The sequence below is a fragment of the Tachypleus tridentatus genome, chromosome 7 (genome assembly GCF_004210375.1).
Source record: "Tachypleus tridentatus isolate NWPU-2018 chromosome 7, ASM421037v1, whole genome shotgun sequence".
Classification (NCBI taxonomy): Eukaryota; Metazoa; Arthropoda; class Merostomata; order Xiphosura; family Limulidae; genus Tachypleus; species Tachypleus tridentatus.
Window position 1 is genome coordinate 10,871,758 of NC_134831.1, and position 19,578 is coordinate 10,891,335.

Sequence of the window (19,578 nt, forward strand, 5' to 3'; positions counted from 1 at the left end):
ATGTGTGTTTTTGTTTCATTTCACAAAAACTTAAAATGAGCCAACTTTTTATTACTGTAGTTGTAGAATTCATTGGACATTTTGCTTTGGCAAATAGCCAATAATCGTATTCTTAAAAACATAATACCTCACATATTAATTAAATAGTTTGATTATAGAAATTTAAAACAAATTGACGTGTTTAACGAAAACAAAACAAATGTTAAAATATTATCTGTGTGTCATTGCACATATCCAGTCTATATTATATTTTATTTTATATTTGGTGTCTTCTGTAATAGTTAAGTACGTACATACAGAAACACTGAGTTCATAAGTGACGGGTTATCAATCTCTCAGATTTTCATAAGAACACACATATAGTAGAAAAGACTCAAACAACATCAGGATTGGTACTTGTTACAAAAGTAAAATATTTAAAACCTGGAATTCATTTTTACTAGATAAAATGGGATATTGTGTGAAATGTTAGTTGTGGTAAATCTAACCCTGAAATATGTTAATATTTCAACATACTACATCATATTCTATAGCTTTATGTGAAATAACATTAGAACTTTTCTGATAAATAACAAAACTACTATCTGTGCCTGTAAAATATAAGTAAAATATGTAATATTACTTTTACATAACTTTAATATCAATCATAAATGAAAAGATAACCTTAAATATTGTTTCTTCTATTATATTGGCCACTAGTAAAATAATATAAGACTTTAAAAACATATATGCATGTATGTGTGTGAAACAGAAAGAACAAATAAATAATAAAAAAAACATTATTTTCCACAATAGTAACATTAACATATTTTATATTCACGTCTACATATAACGTTCACTGAAGTGACACCTGCATCTTATTATTACTGTTATTAATTACGTATTATCGAGTTATCACACCAAATGTCCACAAACCTGCATAATATGAACATATATCAACCACTACGAAATAAAGGAAACAAACTGTAGAGACAAAACAGTACAGTATAGCCATTTATTTCTATTTGAACTGCTGTATAAAGAAGTTAGACTTTTAGATATATCAGTTTAAAAACACTATAATAATAAATTATAAAACATAAAAATAACATTCACAAAGGACTATCTTATTTTTGATGTGGTTGTTGTCAAGTGCAAAGTTACACAATGGGCTATTTGTACTAAGCCCATCAAGGGTGTCGAAACCTGAGTTTTAACGTTTTACGCTTGAGAACTTAGCATTCAGACACAGGAGGGGTTAATTTTGTTTTTGAATTATAACCGATTTGTTCGAGATCTTTAATTACAGTTGTTTAAGACCACGTATTTTTATTTTGATCTGAGATTAGGTAATATTTAAGTAACTAACACTTCGTTTCAAGTTAAAATATTTGTAATAAAAAAACCCAAAACGAACAAACTTTTGTATGTAGACAGTATAAATACGAATATATGTTGCGTGCCAAGTTTGCTGTGGAAAGTCACTCTTAGATTTCTTTCTTCATTACAGATGTTCCCCACAGCTAAAAACAAAGTACTATAAACGGACATTGTTTTATTAAACAGTGGGATCATCCAAACAAACACACAGCCTAATATGTATATACGTACATCAGTATTGTTTCGGGAACAGTGCCACAATACAAGTTCGGAATTAGGGCTGTAATAAAATCGTGGACGACTAGAGACAAAGTAACGTTTTAAGTTTAACTGTATGTAAATGTGTCGCCTGATAACGTAAAAGTCGGAAAGCGTCAGTTTGATGGGATACTCGTCAGAGACGTTGAATTCTCAAAAGTACTTTTTAATATAAAAATAATTTCACCTTAAAACTTTCTCTTGATATATTCAAGTTATCATATAATAACGTTTTAGTTAAACCACAGTGTAATTTCTAATCAACCCTTGCGACTACAGATTATGACTTTATTTTATCATAAAATATTACAAAACTGATGTCTTCCACTGTCCAGCGGTGCTCAGTCTTTATAAATATAATATAAAACCATTACGCAACTTTAGAAGTTTCAACACATCTGACATATTTTAAAATAAAATATCTAAATATTAAGTAGGAGATATAACGGGACTTACATTTGTCTTAGATGCTGGGAGGTTTGTTCTAACGTCAGATGAAATATAAACGAAAATTACCAGCGTATCACTTCACTTCCGAACTAAAAACAAGCTGTCTTTGTCCCGACACCGGCGTTTGACGGAAATGGTGTATTGAGAAGAGGTATCAAACGGCGGGAAGGAGCGCATGAAGTTTATAACACGTGACGTCATCGGATGTTTAGAAACAACGTTATACTGCTTACGTGATTAACTTTCTAATGTATTATTATACAGGGTGGCCCCAAAATAGGTATGCAGTTTATAACTGATAATTTATTTAAAGGGACTTTGCATACGATATAAAATTAAGGAGAAGTTGATCCTGCAGGTGTTCAATTAGAAACCCGCCGCTGTTCACAGAATCATAGAGTCTGTCCGCCATACTTTGCAAACTTTCTGAATCAACTCTGCGTGTCCATCAAATTCTGTTGTTTCGTCTGTGATGTACCCTTTCATTTCGTCAGGATTCCGTGATTACCTACTGTACACTTTGTCCTTAAGAACTCCATCCACCCAGATGAAGAGGTCCGCAAAGTATAGTCCAGTGAACGCAGAGCCATCTGGATTGCGCCTCTGCGGGATGTCCACTTCCGAGGGAAATTTTCTTCAAGACAATTGTGGACCACATTACCGAAATGGGGGGTGCGCCATGTTGTTGGAAGTACAGCTGGGGGGGAGCTGCTGTAACTTCAGAATGTATTCTAAAGACGGTTAGTATGGGCATCAAAACTTTGTTAACCAGAAGACGACCTAAGAAGGTCGAAACATTGTTCTGTACTTTATTTTAATTAAAGTTTTTAATACCTATAAGAGCCGTCTTCAGAATACAGTTTTACTTCGAGTGGGTTTCATCACGATCTTTTGGGTCACTCTGTATAATGTTGATTACAGGTAAGAAGAGAAGGGCAGCATTCTGACGTAATTTGAGGTTTAACAATGTGGTTGGAAGACTTTTTAGTTTAAGTTCCTAGCAGATAAGTAACACCTCATTCCATGAGTTAACACCCTTAACTGTTGTAATGTATACAGACACTAGACATACAGAAAATCTAAGAAAATGTTTAAGAAAGAAACAAAAATATTAGAAACGATGGTGATAAAATCTAAGAACCGTTTAATATATCCCAACATTTTAGGCCTAAACCTTTCTTCATACGATGTTTGTTAAAGTCGAATATACATGCAACATTTGAATGCCACTAAAATAAATAAATAAAATAACCAAGCCTTGGTTGGACTTGCAACGCTGAAATCTAAGGTTCGAGTCCCCGCGAGGAACACTGAACCTAGCCTAATGTGGTTTTGCTATAACAACAAACAAACAAAAAAGGTAAAGATAGAAAAATGGTTGGAAGTGATATTTAGACATGAAACTTTGGGTCAAACTATAGTTTCCTAAGTGTTACTACCGTCATACTTTGCGTTTTGTGTTCGATTTTCTTCCTTTCTTAATTTCTCCACATGTCCCTTAACTGTAGCCTAGACTGCCTTTTCCAAATCTTAAGCGTGCTTCCTCTGAAGTTCAGAATATAGCACAAACATCCACGGACAACTTGTAAACTTTAATTAGATTGCCTTTTACCCTCTTCTGTCAAGAGATAATAAGAAATCTTAACCTATCCCTAAAAGGTAACTTATCTATCTCCTCTGAAGTCTAAGAGTGAAACTCTTCCAAACATACGAAGAATAAACTACATACTTATTACTACTACTCATTGGTAATAAAGGCCAACTTAAGAAACGAAAACACTTCTCCAATTCTTGACTCTCTATACATTCAAAAAATAGATATACGAAACGAAATTTACAGCAGTAAACTAATTCCGAGCAGTCACACATTAAAGTTAGTTTAATGACGTAGTCAAACATAATTACTTCATACTCTGTCAAGAATTATCTCATGATAAAGAACTATCTATCCATTTATATATATAAGACAGAGATATATATAAATAGAAAGAGAAAAACTTATTTGAGCATGCAGATTTTGCTTTAAAGGTTTTAATTTCTTTAACTCGTTAAAATAGTTGCTATTCAATTTTTAACCTGAATAAAAAGTCATGTAATACACAGACTCAATGAACAAGTCAGAGATCCCTGAAATTAAAACATTGTTATCCTTAATTCTCTGACTAAAGAAATGGCTACCATTATTCAGAACAAACAGCTTACTCGGCTACTCTTGAAAGAATACTAGATTTGCCTGGCTAAATTTTTATTCCCTTCCCCATGATGTTCAGCGGTATATTTCATCTCGAACCCTGGATCTACCAATCCACAATGAATGGACATGGCCTAATTACTAGCATAATTAAACCTTGAATGTCAGGGTTTCGCATGAGTAACAGCTTATCCTCACTATTCGTTCAAACAAGAACTGTTCACTAAATGCCTTCCATCTAGTTTATGAATTCAAAAACTGTGAAATAAAGAAATAGACATGAAAAACTTACTACTAGGGCTAGACTGTCCTCAACACTAATCCTACCGTATAAAGATAAAAAGATATCTGTATATCAAGTCAGTATCTTGGCCGTTTTAGTACCGATTCGAACTTGCACGAAACGACAGTCAGGTTTGTAGATTTTAAAATTCTTCCAGCCACGTACATACAAAACAGACGATGCATTAGTTTGGACATAGAGCGAGATTTAAGGGACGGTTAGTAAAGGTCATGATGAATAATAAAATCGAGTCAGGTGCACATGCGTGTACCGCGCTTGATATGGCTGGCGCACAAAATTCATACTCATGAACTGTAAATTCATCATTACGTTTGCTTGGTTGTCATGGGAACACAATGATACAACATCACTAAGTTATGTCCATTGGAGCCTTGGGGCACAACTCTGTAATTACCCGCAGCACATTTCAATTTTGAAAACGTTCAACTCAGTAGGCTAACAGAGTGAAAACCGGGAAGACAGTCAGTCCATAGAGAAGACCCCGAAATTCGTAATAAAATCCGCTGCCTTTACCATCACAAACAATAATTTGAAGGTTCATACAGCTGATTAAGTAAGAATGTGTCTTTGAAAATCAGTTTTTCGCTTATTTCAAACAATAAGTAGTTGTGAATTAAAATATTGGAGCATTATATTCAGAAGTTAAAATAACAACACTTAAAGCAAATAATCAAATATACATAAAAATGTTATTTTCATGAAATAATAGAAATAGGATAATTATTCTCAATACATATATTATTACTAAGTTACAAATAATTTAAAAAATAAAATAAATCATTATTTTCCGTCCTATGACAGATAATCAGCTTGTAAGTAAAAAAAAAAGACTAAACAGGTAAAGGTATATAACAACAGCGTGTCCTCGACCTTGACAGAATACCTGCCATAGATCGTAAATAAATTGACATTCCTATTTCATATGGATATGTTAAGCAATATTATTAATCGCTTATTATATCTATGATTAAGGAATAACCTTATTAAAGTTTATTAACTGTTATGAGAAACGTCCTTCATTCGGTTAATCAACTTCAGTACACGAAACACAAATTATATATTTATTCTACTGCAGTGCTGCTCTCTATTGAGAAACACATACAATATTCTTAAACATCCTATAATGTATATTATTTTCTGCCTCATATTTCACAATAACACTCTGGATCATAAAGAACCTTTTGATCAAGTTACTTTTGCTCTGGGAATTTACATATGTAATTTAATCCCATTTTGTTTTCTCCAAATCAGTCGAAACAATGCCTTAGTGACACCTATCGGTAGTCTTGTGACATATAATTACACATACATGACAGAGACAAAGGTTGAAGTTTAGACTTAAACGCTAAATTATATTCCCCACAGTGGACACAACATATAGCTTAATGTGGCTTTGTTCTAAAACAAACAAACAATTAAATAATAATATAATATCCAAATATATTTTAGAAAATGTCTCATGGAGATAATAAAGTGTACCAAACATGGTCCCTCTCGGGTCGTAGCACGTATTGAATTTCTGAAAGGTCAGATTCAGCATTGAGCACTTTCTTTAGAAGTTGATGTTATTTAATTTAAACTGGATTAGATTCTTAGTTAATAACCACATTACTATGTTATTTTATTTAAACTAAAACAGGTTCCTAGTTAAAAGCCACATTACTATACTATTTTATTTAAACTGAAATACGGTCCTAGTTAAAAGCCATATTACTATGTTATTTTATTTAAATTGTTTTCGGTTTGGTTTGTTTTGAATTTCATACAAAGCTACACGAGAGCTAAGTGCGCTAGCCGTTTATAATTTTGCAGTGTAAGATTAGAGGGAAGGCAGCTAGTCATCACCACCCACCGCCATCTCTTGGGCTACTCTTTTACTTACGAATAATTGGATTAATCGTGACATTATAACGTCCCCACGGCTGAAAGGGCGAGCATGTTTGGTGTGACGGGGATTCAAACCCGCGACCCTCGGATTATGAGTCGAGTGCCTTAACCACCTGGCCATGCCCAGCCAATTTAAACTGAAATAGGTCCCTAATTGAAAGCCATATTGCTGTGTTATTTTATTTAAACTGAATTGGTTTCTAGTTAATAAACATATTACAATGTTATTTTATTTAAATTAAAATAGATTCCTAGTTTAATAACTGCATTACTATGTTATTTTATTTAAAATGAAATAGGTTCCTAGTTAAAAGCCGTATTACTATGTTATTTTATTTAAACTGAAAGAGGTTCCTAGTTAAAAGCCCTATTACTATGTTATTTTATTTAAACTGAATTGGTTTCTAGTTAATAAACATATTACAATGTTATTTTATTTAAATTAAAATAGATTCCTAGTTTAATAACTGCATTACTATGTTATTTTATTTAAAATGAAATAGGTTCCTAGTTAATAGCCGCATTACTATGTTATTTTATTTAAACTGAAATAGGTTTTTAATTAATAGCCACATTACTATGATACTTTATTTAAACTGAAATAGGTTCCTAGTTAAAAGCCACATTACTATGTTATTTTATTTAAACTTAAAGAGGTTCCTAGTTAGTAGCCATATTAATATGCTAATTTATTTAAACTGAAATAGATTTTTAAGTTATATCTCCTTACTATGTTATTTTACTAACAGTATATTAGATATTGTCTATCGTCTGCATACTCACCCTTTTCAGGTCTTGTCCACTTCATTGAGTTATATTAATAAGTATACTTGCACTAAGTTTCGCTAATTCAGATCACACTACTAGCCCAGTTCTCAGAACACAGTTTCACTTAACACTCGTACACACATATAATCCTATTTTTCCATATAAAACTCCTTTAAAGTAGAGTTAAGTTATTGTCTAGGAATCAGATAGCCTACCATTATTTGGCATGCAGGTATCTTATTTGTGACGTTTAGAGAAGAAAGTTATTTAGGGTTAGGTTTATCATTTATTATATAGCTCTTGAATTCGCTCATCAGTTATTTGTTATTCGTATTTTTTTATAATACCGAAGCGAGTTATTTGGGAGTTTGTTTTACATAGTCGGCATATTTGAGAAGTTGTGAAAAATGGTGAACTTGTTGAGTGCGGAACTCCATACGCTTTCATTAAAATATAATTCTGTGTTTACTCTGGTTTGTTTATGTGTGTTTTTAATATGTTATAGAGGCGTATTCCACGACTGGTCTTATGTATATATGTAAGATGTTTTCTAGTGACGATCCTTAACTGTCGCTAAACAAGACTTCTAAAGTAACTCGTTCTTTTTCAAATCCTGATTTTAGTGTGTGCTGTCCAATTTGAGGCAAAGTAAGCCCTAATCTTTTTTTTTTATGTTGCTGTTTGTGAGATAGTCCTGTCTAGATATCACTGAGATATTAATTTGCTTGTTTCGTTTCAGTTTGTAAATAATATACATGTGTTTTGTGCTTATAAATTTTAATTATCCATGTATTACAACACAGTTTTGTTTCTTATATTTCGTTGCAATCTACAGCTTTTACAGTAAGTAAGATTATTTTTTTAGAATAAGTAAGGCGATTATTATCAAGTACAGAAGTTTTAACAGTAAAAACAATTTGTTAGTATTTAAAACAATATTCAACATCCAACATGTATTTAAATTATAGAATTGATCGTAGTTGCTTTTTCGGGTAAATATCAGTCAGAGTGAACTTTACAAATTACTTATGTATGGCTAAATAAAAAACAATCGAAAGATGGATAAATATACAAAAAAAATTGTAAAATATTTACATTACATTAAGATTGTTTAGAAAATTAACGACGAATATATACAGAGATGTTTCTGTGTATTTATTAATTGTGGCATTGTTTGTTTTAATTAATAAAGCTTCTTTGATTTTTCTTCTGATAGTTTCAGGCTTATGTTTTTACTACTATAACGTTCTGTTCAGATAACCTGTGTTTGTTTTTACTCATGGACTTGAAAAGGGTTTTATTAAACCTGATCTTCAAGTTATGTCCTGTTTTACCCATGATGAACATCATTTACAGTGTATTTTATAAATGTTTACTGGTGAGGTGGGTTAGTTATATTATGTATACTAATATAAGACTAATATAGTAATATATATATAAATTCCAAATTAATAATTGTAATTAACATACATTATGTAAATTCACTGTGCACCTGAAACCGTCGCCTGCCGATCACAAAAACAAAACAGTTGATTTTCAATTGGATTAACGCATAAAAAAACTGAAGTATAGAAATAAGTTAATGTGGAACCAGATCTTTGTTTGAAACTGTCAAACATTCATCTAGAAATTCACAAGACTGTTTCAACAAACTAGTGTCATCTTTCACATTAAAGTAAGTCGTACGATTCTAAAAATTCTGCATATTTAGCTCTATTTTCATTGTTCTCTACTTAAAACTAGGATCATTTTGTAAAGGTAGTAAAACATGCTTGTGATATACTAGGTACAACTGTTTATCATGAGAAGTGGTCCACCAATACAGTAAAGAAGTTGAAGGGGTTGATCAACCAATTGGCAAAGTTTGGAAACCCTTGTTTTAAGGAATATTAAATTAGATATTTGTGTTACTGGTTAATTTTTAGATTTGTTTTATGTAGATAACTTGATTTTTTAGAAAGTATTGTTTCATAATTCTTTAAAACAATATTATTCCATCTGCTTTCAATCAGTTATAATATTAGCTTTGTTTCGTATGTTAAAAATTGCAATCACGAAATGGAAAGTGAAACCTTAACAAAACATTACTGCTAGAGCTACCTCAAAAGCTAAAATTTCTCTACTCGGGATGGTAATGGATTAATGTATTGTAAATGAAAGTGGGTTTTCTTGAGGTACTCCTGTTTCTTCTCACAATATATTCTTGATCTAGGATTTTCAGTTCCCCGATGTCCTGAAGGACCGTAAGTGCGAGCTTGGCTGTTTATTAATGTAGTATTTTGTACTTTCTCAGCCTTATTTTACTTACATCATTCACCTACTCAGTTAAAACATATTTTTTCCTCATAAAAAGCTCATATCGTTCCCTAATCCTTGAGAGGGGCAAAGGAAAATTTCTCAGTTTTCGAACACCCTGTTGATTGATACTTTCAAAATAGATCAAAATGTTGTTCTGTACTTTATTTTAATACCCATACTAGCAGTCTTTATAATACATATTTTTAAAATAATTAATTTAATCGAAATAACCACCAGTTAGTTTAGTTTAGTCAGTTTGCTAATAATATATGACAGAGGGCGTTTCAAGGAATCTGTCTCTTATAAAAGAGCATGCAGCACGTATTATCCCTCTTTTTTAGTATTGAGAATTCGGTAAGTGTAACTATGTAATCGATTTGCATCTGATTAGTTTTATGTGTGTATAGTAAGAATAGTATGATTTCGATTCATATTTGTTATAAAGAAGAAACTAAGTTATATATTATAGTTATATTAACCGTAAAACTATATTTAAGTGGTCGGTAAAGGCGTTTGAAATATCTGCGGTTTTACAGCTCAAACCACGCGTGGTGCTTTTGTATTATCTATACAAAGAACATGAATTTCCTTTGTTTTTAAGGTTCACTTTCAAGAAGCAGGTAAATGTAAATAGTTTTTTGTGTAACATGTAAACGTTATTTCTGAAAATTGTAGTTTTGTACAACAATGTGTATAGTCTGCAGCTGAAGACATTGTCCAAAAAAAATTTAAAGCACGACTCGTTATTAATATTAAGTTAGTTTGCTAAAGGAGTTGTGAATTGAACGTAAGACTACAGGGTGGCCCGCAAGTCCATACCCATCCATATGTTAAATTACGCCTGTATTATAATTTCTGTTTTTCAGAGAAAATGGCCGATGTAAGCCCATTTCCACTTGAAGAGCGTATTGTGACAAGTACGTGGGTACATGAGCGAGTCGAGCACGAAATATTTACTTCTGGGCAAAGGAGAATCCTCATTATGAAGAAATTGAATACAACGCTCCACATGTCATGATGTGGGCAGCACTTAATGGGCGTTATGTTATTGAACCATATTTCTTTGACGGGCCAGTCAAATGATATGAACCTCATATCTAATCATGTTAAAACAATTGTTTATACTGAAACTCGTTGAACTTGGAATCACAGAGGAGGTTTGGTTTCAACAAGATGGAGCTCCGGCTCATTATGCTCTCACTGTGCGAGATTATCTTAACACTCCTACGAAAAGTGGGGCCTAATAATGACACTTCCAGACTAATGGATAGGTCGTGGTTCTGTAACATCCCCCAGCATCCATGAAATTGCCCTTAAGAAGTCCAGACTTGACAACATGTGATAACTCTTGGGGATACATAAAGGACATTGTCTAAACAACGTTATAATACTAATGATGAGTTGAAGGCAGCTGTTACCACAGTATTTTGAACAATAACCCCTGCTATGTTGAGGAGAATGTCTCACAGAACATGGCGTCGCATAATATGAAGCGAGAATGGACAGCACACAGATACGCTCGAAACACAAGATATATGGATGGGTCATATCTTACGCGCCACCCTGTATATTAGACATATGTCGAAAATTCATAGTAACTTGAATGTTACCAGTATTGTCTTACTGTGAGTAGTGAATAAACATTTAACAGCTGTTATATTCACATAATAGGCCTACTTAAAAAAAACTAATTTGCAGAACTTAGTAACAATAAGTGCTTAATAATTCGTAAATGCCTGGGTAGTAACTATAGTCGTTACTTTAGATGCTGAGAGGAAAATTTAGTTTACTAGACATTTTTAGTATTCATTATCAAGTATCACTTTGCACGTTTTTATTTGTTTATTTCAAATTTAAGTTCTGAAAATTATAATTGGTTGTAATTGTTTATAATGGACTGGGATTTGTTCAGTTGGGAATTGGTTCAGCCAATGACGTAACGATGACGAGTCTGAGCCTGATTGTTGACATTAAGCTCTTGTTGGAAAGGAGTTGGAACAAGTTCTTTGTTCTGTCTGTCTTCCTATAGGGTGTTGACTGGGCACAATGATGGTATTGAGGCATTTGTCTGAGGCTAATTGTGTGGGCTGAATATATAACGGAACTGGGGGTTACTTTATATCTAAAACTGATATTTCTTTACAGATTCTTCATCTGTGAAGATGAGGAAAGCCATCACTATCATTGACTACCAATTTTGGTCTCAAGTAAGAAACTTGTATACTAATACTCAGTGTTAGTTTTGTGAGCATGGATGTTTTGAATGTAATGTTTAATCTTGGCCTGTAAAAAAAATTGTTTTCTAGAACATAAATTTGATGTTGTAAATATTTTAATGTTAAATATATTAAAGGGTTTCTTTCACTTAACAAATTCCATTTGTAGAAGTAAAAATGTATGTTAATAATATTGAGAACTTGCTTATTTTGACCTCCAGGTTATTTACTTGCACCAATAGTTTGTTTTCAGTGTGACCTAAACAGGTGATAAAATTAGGGTTAACTTGGTGTCTGCTAATAAATGTCTATGATGATTTGTTATCCAGATCAAAAGTTCTGTGCTGATATTTACATTCTGAGACCCTAAATGTTTGCATAAAAGTTAACTTGTTCATGCTCTTGGTTGAGATACAGGGTGCTATTTGTAACAATTCTGAGGCCCTTATGTTTTATCCTAAATGTTTGCATAACAGTTAACTTGTTTATGCTCTTGGCTGATTTACAGGGTGCTGTCTGTAACAACTGGAACATGACTGGAGATGTGACTTGAGGTTAGTGTAAAAATGAATTTCTTACAATAGTTCTAACTTGTTTGATTATCAGCATTTGTCTCTAAACTGAACTAATTATATATGTATGTTTTATAAATTCTGTGTAGTAACTAGGTTTAAACTAGATGAGCAAGGATGACCTGCTTCAGTCGGGGAAAGGGTGACTTACTCTTAATGAACATTTATTACTTTCGTTCTCCTGAGCTCAGATGATCTTTACTTTTGTTTTAATTATATCTAACAAAGTAGTGATATGGTCTTTTTGTATGTTCTAGGTTTGGATTCACATGGAAAACTTGGTAAGTTTGGAGCTTGTTAAATCTTGTAACTAATGTTATAACAAGGCTAGTGTTGTCTGGTTAGTAAGGTTTTAAAACTAAAGTGATGATGACACTAAGGGCTAGAGTCCTGAGGTGTTAAACTAAAGCTGAAACTTGGTGCTGAACTTGTGTGTAATTAATTCACTTGCTTTTTGTTTGTAGTGTTTTTTGTTTTGTTTTTACATCTGTACTGATCTTTAATTCTAGGTGGATGACCAAACCTAGTGATGCTGTGGAAGTGGAAGCTATAACAGTCCTAAAATGAGGTTAGAAACTTTTAGATGACTGCTATTAAACTCCAGAAGTTGCTATGAAGAAATTTATTATTTTCAGACTAGAGTCTCTGACACACAATGAGAGATTACACTTTTCTGAGCATATTGTTTTGAGTTTGAGATTTGTTTTTACTACTTTTAAATATATAATACTGTCCATTCTTTATTCTTAGGGAAGATGTCATGTCCCAAGAATGGCATGTGCAGGTAAGCTACAACCTTATGATAAGTTAGTTACCTTTAAGTTTGAAGCTGTGATGAGTTTTCTGTACCTGACACCTCTAGAGAGACAAGTCTGTGATCATTGTTTGATACTGATGCTTTTATTAAATATATTTTATAACTGCTTGTAAGATTCAGTATCCTGATGGTTCTTTATTTTACAGATACCAGTCTGGAAGTTGCTCTTAAGACAGGTATGTACATCTGTTATCACTACAGATAATTCAAATGATGATTAACTTCCACTTGATTTTTATATACAGTTAGTGTTTACATAATTCAATTGTATATACTGAAAATGATGACACCTTAGGACACCGCCTAATTTGACTTGAGGACTAGTCTAACTGATCAGTCTGAAACATTTGTATTTATAACTAGCTTGGTAGTTTGAAGAAACTACAGAAGTGTTTTTTTTCTTCTGCAGGTTTGTCACCTTAGACTCCAAACACAAGGGTATGAACTTTTACTAAAACTTAGATAACTCACAAAATTTGATCAGTTATATTTTCTGATGATGGTGCTCTGATTACTGTTACTAATTAACTTCCATTGTAGTTTTTACTGTAGATGTTGTGACCTTAACTTAGTAAATATGCTGGTGATGATTCTTAACACCTCTTGTCTGATATAATCGTGTTGATAAATATAATAAAACTGAAGCATTTTGTTTTCAACTTGACCTTTTAGTTGTTTGTTAAATGTTTCTTAAATGAGATTTTTCTTTCAGGTGACCACACGTTTTCTGCCCTTTAATTTGTATTGTTACTGGATGATATCCTGAGATGTCAAGATATTTGGCATGTGTACTGATTTCAGATACAAGTAACTCTATAATGTATCTATTATTCTGTTCTGAATAAACTTGATTGAATCACTGCTGGGGAACGTTAAATGTTTGGACCACATGCAACCAATTCCAACTTTTTTAGTAAATGTTTGAGTACATTTCATAACTAGTATTAAATGGTACTAGCTAAATTTGTAAATATTAGCTCTTAAAGGTAATTTCAGAAATAATCATACTAGTTTAAGTGTACCAGTCCACTTATGAAACATTTTTTTTTTTTTGTATACACTTAATCAGTAACGAAGAGTATAATATGTGAAAGCAGAATTTTGAATTATTGCGCGAAAACATGTATTTATTCAACTCTACTAAATTTAATTTTCAAGTTCTATGTAAAGTTGAACAGGTTTTAATAAGATATCTTTTTAAGGAAAGAATAGAATACAAATTACTAAACACGTTTTACTTGTAAAATATTGATTTTGGTTAAACATTTACATTAAATGCACAAATCGAACAATCTTGTTTGGCTTACAGAATATTTAGGTACAATCTTTTAGCCGGCTCCATCTTTTAACACTCCGAAAAGTGGGGCCTAATAGGCCCACTTAATGAAATCAAATGAAATGGCAATTTCATTTAAATACAAATTTATTAGCCTAATATTAATAACATTTCAAGTTGCTCTGAAGCCTAGGAGTGTTAAACGACGTGAGATGCGATTAGTTTTTGAAATTTAGAGCTCAAACCGTTTTAATTGGGGAATTTTAACACTTAAGGTTTCCTTAAATTCGATCCTTCCCAAAATAAGTTTGAAAGTAGATCTTTGAGTAACAAAATTACATCGGTTATAGAAGCACTCCAAGCTTTGTATTTCTTTCACGATAAAATATGGCTACTAAATAGTAAACTTCTAAAATTAATACCTTATTCCTTCCTGAAATAATTTAGGAAAACCGTTGTCATTTTGGACTAAATGAAAATTTTGTTACGCAACATGCAACTCGATCTTAAATTGGTAAATTATTTGGAATATTAAGCTTTATTTATTAACATCAAATAGCATTAAACCTAGTTACTATGTTGAAATAAATACAGGAATATAGTTCTGAGCAATGGAAATCTAGGGCAAAACTTTTAACAAAGTAAGCTACGTTAAGAGTAGGTCAGGTGTTTAAAACAGGCAAATAAAAACCTAGCGTGTTAACCTAGGGGCACGTTTAACCAACTGAGTGGCTAACCGTATGTGAAACTTGTTCTTTATTCCAAGTTTTAGTATTGTTTGGTACAGAAATAAGAATACTACTGTTTGTAAGTTCGTGCAGTGCGAAGTTTTTTGAGGTGAGTTAGTTAACGATCAGTTACATAATGCAATAACATTTTTATGTATCTAATAAATTTTAAAAATGATAACTTGTTATTAGTTCCACTAACTCGATCAACCTTATTACAAATATGGTTACACTAGCGTACCAGTATAATTTTGATACCTACTTTGGATTTTTAAACTGAGTATTCTTTGCTATTTAAGGATAGTTTTAAAAATATGTATGGAAACATTTATCATTATAAAACCCGGTTCATTCTGAAAAAAATTAGATCTTTTAACCTTTTCATTAATTTGGTTAACTTCTTTATTTTGAACTTGATTTTTCAAAGTGAAAAACGTTTTTGCTTCCGATTTCACGTGGAGTGAAATAAAGCACTATCTATACAAGTGATGAAACATTTCGCGGAAATAAACGACCTAATTAATCGTATTAGCATAGTTGTGCTTACGAAAGTTAGGGGACACTAAATTTCTTTAGTGTCTATGTAATAATAGTGTTTGAAGTAACTTTCAAAACAGCACAGTATAAAACTAGTATTTGTAAAGTTTTTCACTCTTCCATTCGAGCTCGAGTTTAATTTTACTTTCGAAGTTATCTCAATTTATATAATACATCTACAATAATTTAAAGTGATCAGTACGTAATTAATGCCTAGCTTAGACAGATTGTTTAATTAGGGTTCTATAAAATACTTCGTCTTCAGTCACCAAAATCTTTATAAATTAAACACTAGACGTCATTGTTATAAAGTGTATTAAGTTCTGATCAAATCAAATTACATACAAAACTACACTGCAATTTTTTACACGATTTTACGTAACTAATTAACGATATTTTTGCCCGTAGTCCTAATATACAAGGTTTGGCCAACCTAGGATGGCTTTGGATTGTCTTAAATCCATATGCTAATCTCGCAATGTAAAATAATTATTTTAATGAAGTCATTTTAGGAAAGAATAAACGTAAAAAAAAAAAATGTATACGTCGACATGTGTCGCTGAATAGGAAGTATTCCGCATATATTGTTAAATATTTAAAATTATCCATTCTTTTTCTAAGACAACATTCTATTGAAATAACCTCCAAATCAGAGCGTCACGGATTCGAATTCCATATACCGCCTAAAAAGTGCTCTTTCAGCCGTGGAGGTGTTAATAATCCTCCATCTCACTATGTTGCTGAGAGTAGAGGGTGGATGGTCTTTTTCTCTAGTCTTTCACTGTTAATTTAGGGGGGAGATAGCCATCGTGTACCTTTTGCGCAAAGTTCAAAACAAAATTTAACTTTATTGGTAACTGTTCAGAACGTATTGTTTGATCATTTGTTTCTGTATTCATTCTTACAATAATCAGCTAGTTGGATTTCTTGTTTGGTGAATTATCTAATTTTTCGTCCACATCAACTTTTCATAGCAAGAATAAGCCAATCACTGTATTTTTAAATTAACTTCACAAATTACTTTTAGCTGTAGCTTATTAATGTTATATAATTCCTTCTTGTTTGTGAATAATAAATTTGTATATCGTAAATAACTGTCGTTGATATTTTTTGATGTAATTGTGAAGTATTTTTGGTTTTATGTACATCGTTTATAGAAGTCGCTACGAATATTAGTTTGGAGACTTCGTCGTTTGCATTGGGATGTTAAGGACAGAGGATACCATGACTTCAAAGAGAAAAACTGTAAGTCATGTACTTCAAGTCGAAGAAACTAGGCCTTTCTTCTCTCGAAAGTTGGCGGTTTCTTTAGGGATGTCAAAAATAGTTTGCGGACTGTTGATGTTAGTATTTGGGACGCTAACTCTGAGAATGGACGCATACATGGGTGATATTGGAAGTGGGGTGTGGACAGGCATGTTTGTTATAGTGACCGGTATCTTTGGTGTAGCTTCAGGAACGCGCCCGGAAAGTACTACCTACCTGATATCGTTTCTCTGTTTCTCGCTATTATGTATAGCCACGTCGGGAGTTACTGTCGTTTTATCGGCTACGGGTATTGCCCATGACAACAGCACTCCGAACAGCTATTATGTCGACGCGGCCGGTTTCCGGGTTTCCTTCCTTGGGGAAATAAACATAAAAACTTCCGCTGTAGCTGTCAACGCTGTTCTACTAACCCTAGCCGTGTTGGATTGCATTCTGTCTATGGCCTGCGCTGCTATCAGTGTTCGCGAAGCATGTCAGTGTTATAACTTTAACCCTAACAATACAAGCCTACAGGTTAAAGACCCTATTTATTCAACACACTACGATATCCAAAATCAGAAGGATAACTTACTAGCTTGGCTAAAGGCGCAGTCATCACAAAGTCTACCAAGAACAACACAACCCATAATCTCCTCACACGTTTTTCCAGTTGAAGAATTACCAGTTACAACTGGGGTCTTAATTCATCCAGTTTTTTGTTCAAAGAAACTTTCTAGTTATGGTTCTCAATCGCAGTATTCTAGCTCATCGATACCCAACACACGTCTAGCTGCTTACTCTGTTGCGAGAGGTAAAACCGACGACAAATATTTTGTGAAAACGAAGCCTGTAACAGAAGTTCATGTTAAGAATTCTTTAAAAATTGGTTAGGAGTTAAACTTCGGTGTGATTAAAAACGCCAATAACAACAACAAAAGAAATGTTCAGTATTTGTCAGGACATGTTTATACAAGAATATATGAAATGACATCCAGTAGCTCAACGTCAAATTTATAACACAGAACAGATTACAACAGTCTGCCATTAGGTTAAGCACATTGAATCGGACAATAAATACACACCCGATCTGCTTTAAGGGAATTGTATGTGGACTTATTTCAAATTCTTCTGATGTACGTTTTTAACAACGTTGTCATTTCATGATAAATTAATGAAACATGATTTTTCGTCTATGCTGCCAAGTAGTTGTAAATGGATTCGTCGTTTTTCCTACAAGACTTACCTATTTTATTTTAATTTACTAAACACGTAATTTTGTTATCTTAATCTAAGGGAAGTAAATTCAATTTGTTGTAGAAAACATGTTTGTATACATTTTTAAAACTTTACTTAAATCATTGATATGTGGCTGTTGTTCTTTTACTTTGGTACCAAATTTATCAAATTCCTTTTTGTAATTAACTCTCACATCAGTTCGAAATATTGAAAGGAAAATTGATTTGTTCATTGAATCGTACATTTTTTCGTCTTGAGTTTTTAGAAATATCTCTTCATTATCAATAAACATAATCGTTTCAAGATTTATAATAATAAAATTCTGGTTTCGACAAACGCATAAATAGTCCACTGTTTTAATACACGAGAAAAACTACTGTTTTATATTCTGAATGTATCAATTTACGACAGTTTCGTTCTTGTAATTTTAACTTCGTTTCCCAGGGCATAAATTACTGTAGTTAAATGTAAAAATATAAGTCGCGAAGTAGAATCTAAAGTGTTGTATATCACATACTAATCGCTTACTATACGTATTTCAGGGTGGTTTGATGTACATTTTCAGTGTTCTAGTAAATAATGCACACATAACTAACGTAAAAGGTGACAAAATGTAAATTATATACAAGTTTATTCTGACAAATATAGGTTGGAATGAAAAGTATGAGAAGCTTTACAAATAGGCCAAAAAATGAGTTGGTTGCAAGTAGAACTAATTCATGCTTACATTTAATATGAATAATTTTGTAACTTAGTGAAAAATAATTCCTGGAAGGTTTACTTTGGGAAATTTACGATACCAGTCACCCAAAAAGATTTTAAGGGCATGCTCAGTGTACTAGGTTAAGAAGAGTAAGACATGGTTCTTTTATGTATATCAAATGTTTTATTTCCATGCTTTGTTAATACACTCAATAGTTTAATGAACGTAATACATTTTTTTTTATTATTTTAGAAGTTAAAGATACCTTACATAAATCACCGATTTTTTTGATTTTTTTTATTAATTTAAACAGCCACCTATTTCTGTGATGTCATTAACCGTCACCTAACAGAATGTTTGAGTAATAAACAAACTACGGAGGAGCTTTGTTAAATCTTTTTAAATTTCAAACGTTATGCTCTCCTATATCGATAGGTTTTCTTGCCGTATGAACATGGTAAAATAAATGGTGATGTCTTCGTGTAAAATAAGTTTGTTACAGGTTCTATTTTCATTTTTTAAAATTCCAAAAAACACTTTTGAGGTTAGGAAGCTTAAATAAGACGTGAATAGAGTTCATGCCTCGGCAGAAGTGTTACATTAACCAGTTGTACCGTAATGTTTTTCGGCTTTTTTCCACGTAAGGGCCAATGTTCTCGTGAGATTGGCTCGTCGTCTATTTGTTGTTCCTTTAGCTTCAGGAGTGTTCGTACGTTAATTCACCCCGAAT

At 32.4% G+C, this 19,578-nt stretch overlaps 2 protein-coding genes across 12 annotated transcripts in view; one reads left to right on the top strand and one right to left on the bottom strand.

Annotated features, from left to right (window-relative positions):
- LOC143255090 (bromodomain adjacent to zinc finger domain protein 2B-like) overlaps positions 1–2,358 on the bottom strand; it is a 79,083-nt gene extending 76,725 nt beyond the window's left edge. For all 4 annotated transcript variants that reach the window (XM_076510199.1, XM_076510201.1, XM_076510200.1 and 1 more), the window contains exon 1: positions 2,074–2,358. The gene's annotated coding sequence lies outside the window, so the exon portion shown is untranslated. The remainder of the gene's footprint in view (positions 1–2,073) is intronic.
- A 7,445-nt stretch (positions 2,359–9,803) lies between these two features.
- On the top strand, positions 9,804–19,051 carry LOC143255094 (uncharacterized). Of its 8 annotated transcripts, none has more exons than XM_076510219.1 (9): positions 9,804–9,869; positions 11,661–11,722; positions 12,240–12,285; positions 12,561–12,584; positions 12,813–12,871; positions 13,054–13,087; positions 13,267–13,296; positions 13,530–13,558; positions 13,833–19,051. In XM_076510219.1, exon 9 carries the CDS (start codon positions 16,865–16,867, stop codon positions 17,798–17,800), a length of 936 nt encoding a protein of 311 aa, XP_076366334.1. In that variant the 5' UTR covers positions 9,804–9,869; positions 11,661–11,722; positions 12,240–12,285; positions 12,561–12,584; positions 12,813–12,871; positions 13,054–13,087; positions 13,267–13,296; positions 13,530–13,558; positions 13,833–16,864; the 3' UTR covers positions 17,801–19,051. The 8 variants fall into 8 exon arrangements, with proteins under 8 accessions (XP_076366334.1, XP_076366333.1, XP_076366337.1 ...); XM_076510218.1 differs by having other exon boundaries at positions 9,849–10,135; XM_076510222.1 differs by having other exon boundaries at positions 9,849–10,135; positions 13,059–13,087.
- The last annotated feature ends 527 nt before the right edge of the window (positions 19,052–19,578 follow it).